The 507-nt window shown below is 67.1% G+C and overlaps 1 protein-coding gene across 1 annotated transcript in view; it reads right to left on the minus strand.

The window, feature by feature from the left end:
• The window catches only part of HTRA3 (HtrA serine peptidase 3), a 35,774-nt gene extending 35,421 nt beyond the window's left edge, over positions 1-353 (minus strand). Inside the window, exon 1 of the mRNA XM_023519675.1 lies at positions 272-353. Coding sequence (XP_023375443.1) covers positions 272-353 — 82 coding nt within the window. The remainder of the gene's footprint in view (positions 1-271) is intronic.
• Positions 354-507: the final 154 nt, after the last annotated feature.

Below are 507 nucleotides of genomic sequence, written 5' to 3' on the forward strand. Positions count from 1 at the left end.
GAAGAAGGCAGCTCCGCCCCGGCCCCCTCCGGGGACTCTGAGCAGCACGGTGACACGCAGACGTTGGGGAACGGGCGCGCACGCCCCAAAGAATGGTTAACGCTGAGCTTCCTCAGGTCCCCTCGCTGGACCCTGCCAGGCCAGCCAGGAGGTTCAGAGAGGTTGGGACACTCCGGGCTGCACAGCCGTGGTGGCCACTCAGGCTGGATGTGGGCTGGTCCCCCGGGTGGTCCTCCTCCTGCACAGACAGCAGTGCCCAGAAAACCGTCACCGCCCCTCGCCAGCTCTGGCCCATCCCTCCAGGCCTTGGGCTGGTGCGGTGACCGGACCAGGGCAGAGAGCCCCTGGACCATCGCCCTCGAGCTGCCCCCCGTGGCCACAGTGTGGCCCATCCTGGGCTGGGTCCCCATCTGCGTCTAGCTTGGCCTCACCCCGGCCTGGCTCTCCAGGAGGTTCACAAACTTCTCCAGAACTTTCCCCGGCTCAGATTTCTGCTGCCGTCAGCAG

Source organism: Pteropus vampyrus, unplaced genomic scaffold, assembly GCF_000151845.1.
Source record: "Pteropus vampyrus isolate Shadow unplaced genomic scaffold, Pvam_2.0 Scaffold231, whole genome shotgun sequence".
Lineage (NCBI taxonomy): Eukaryota > Metazoa > Chordata > Mammalia > Chiroptera > Pteropodidae > Pteropus > Pteropus vampyrus.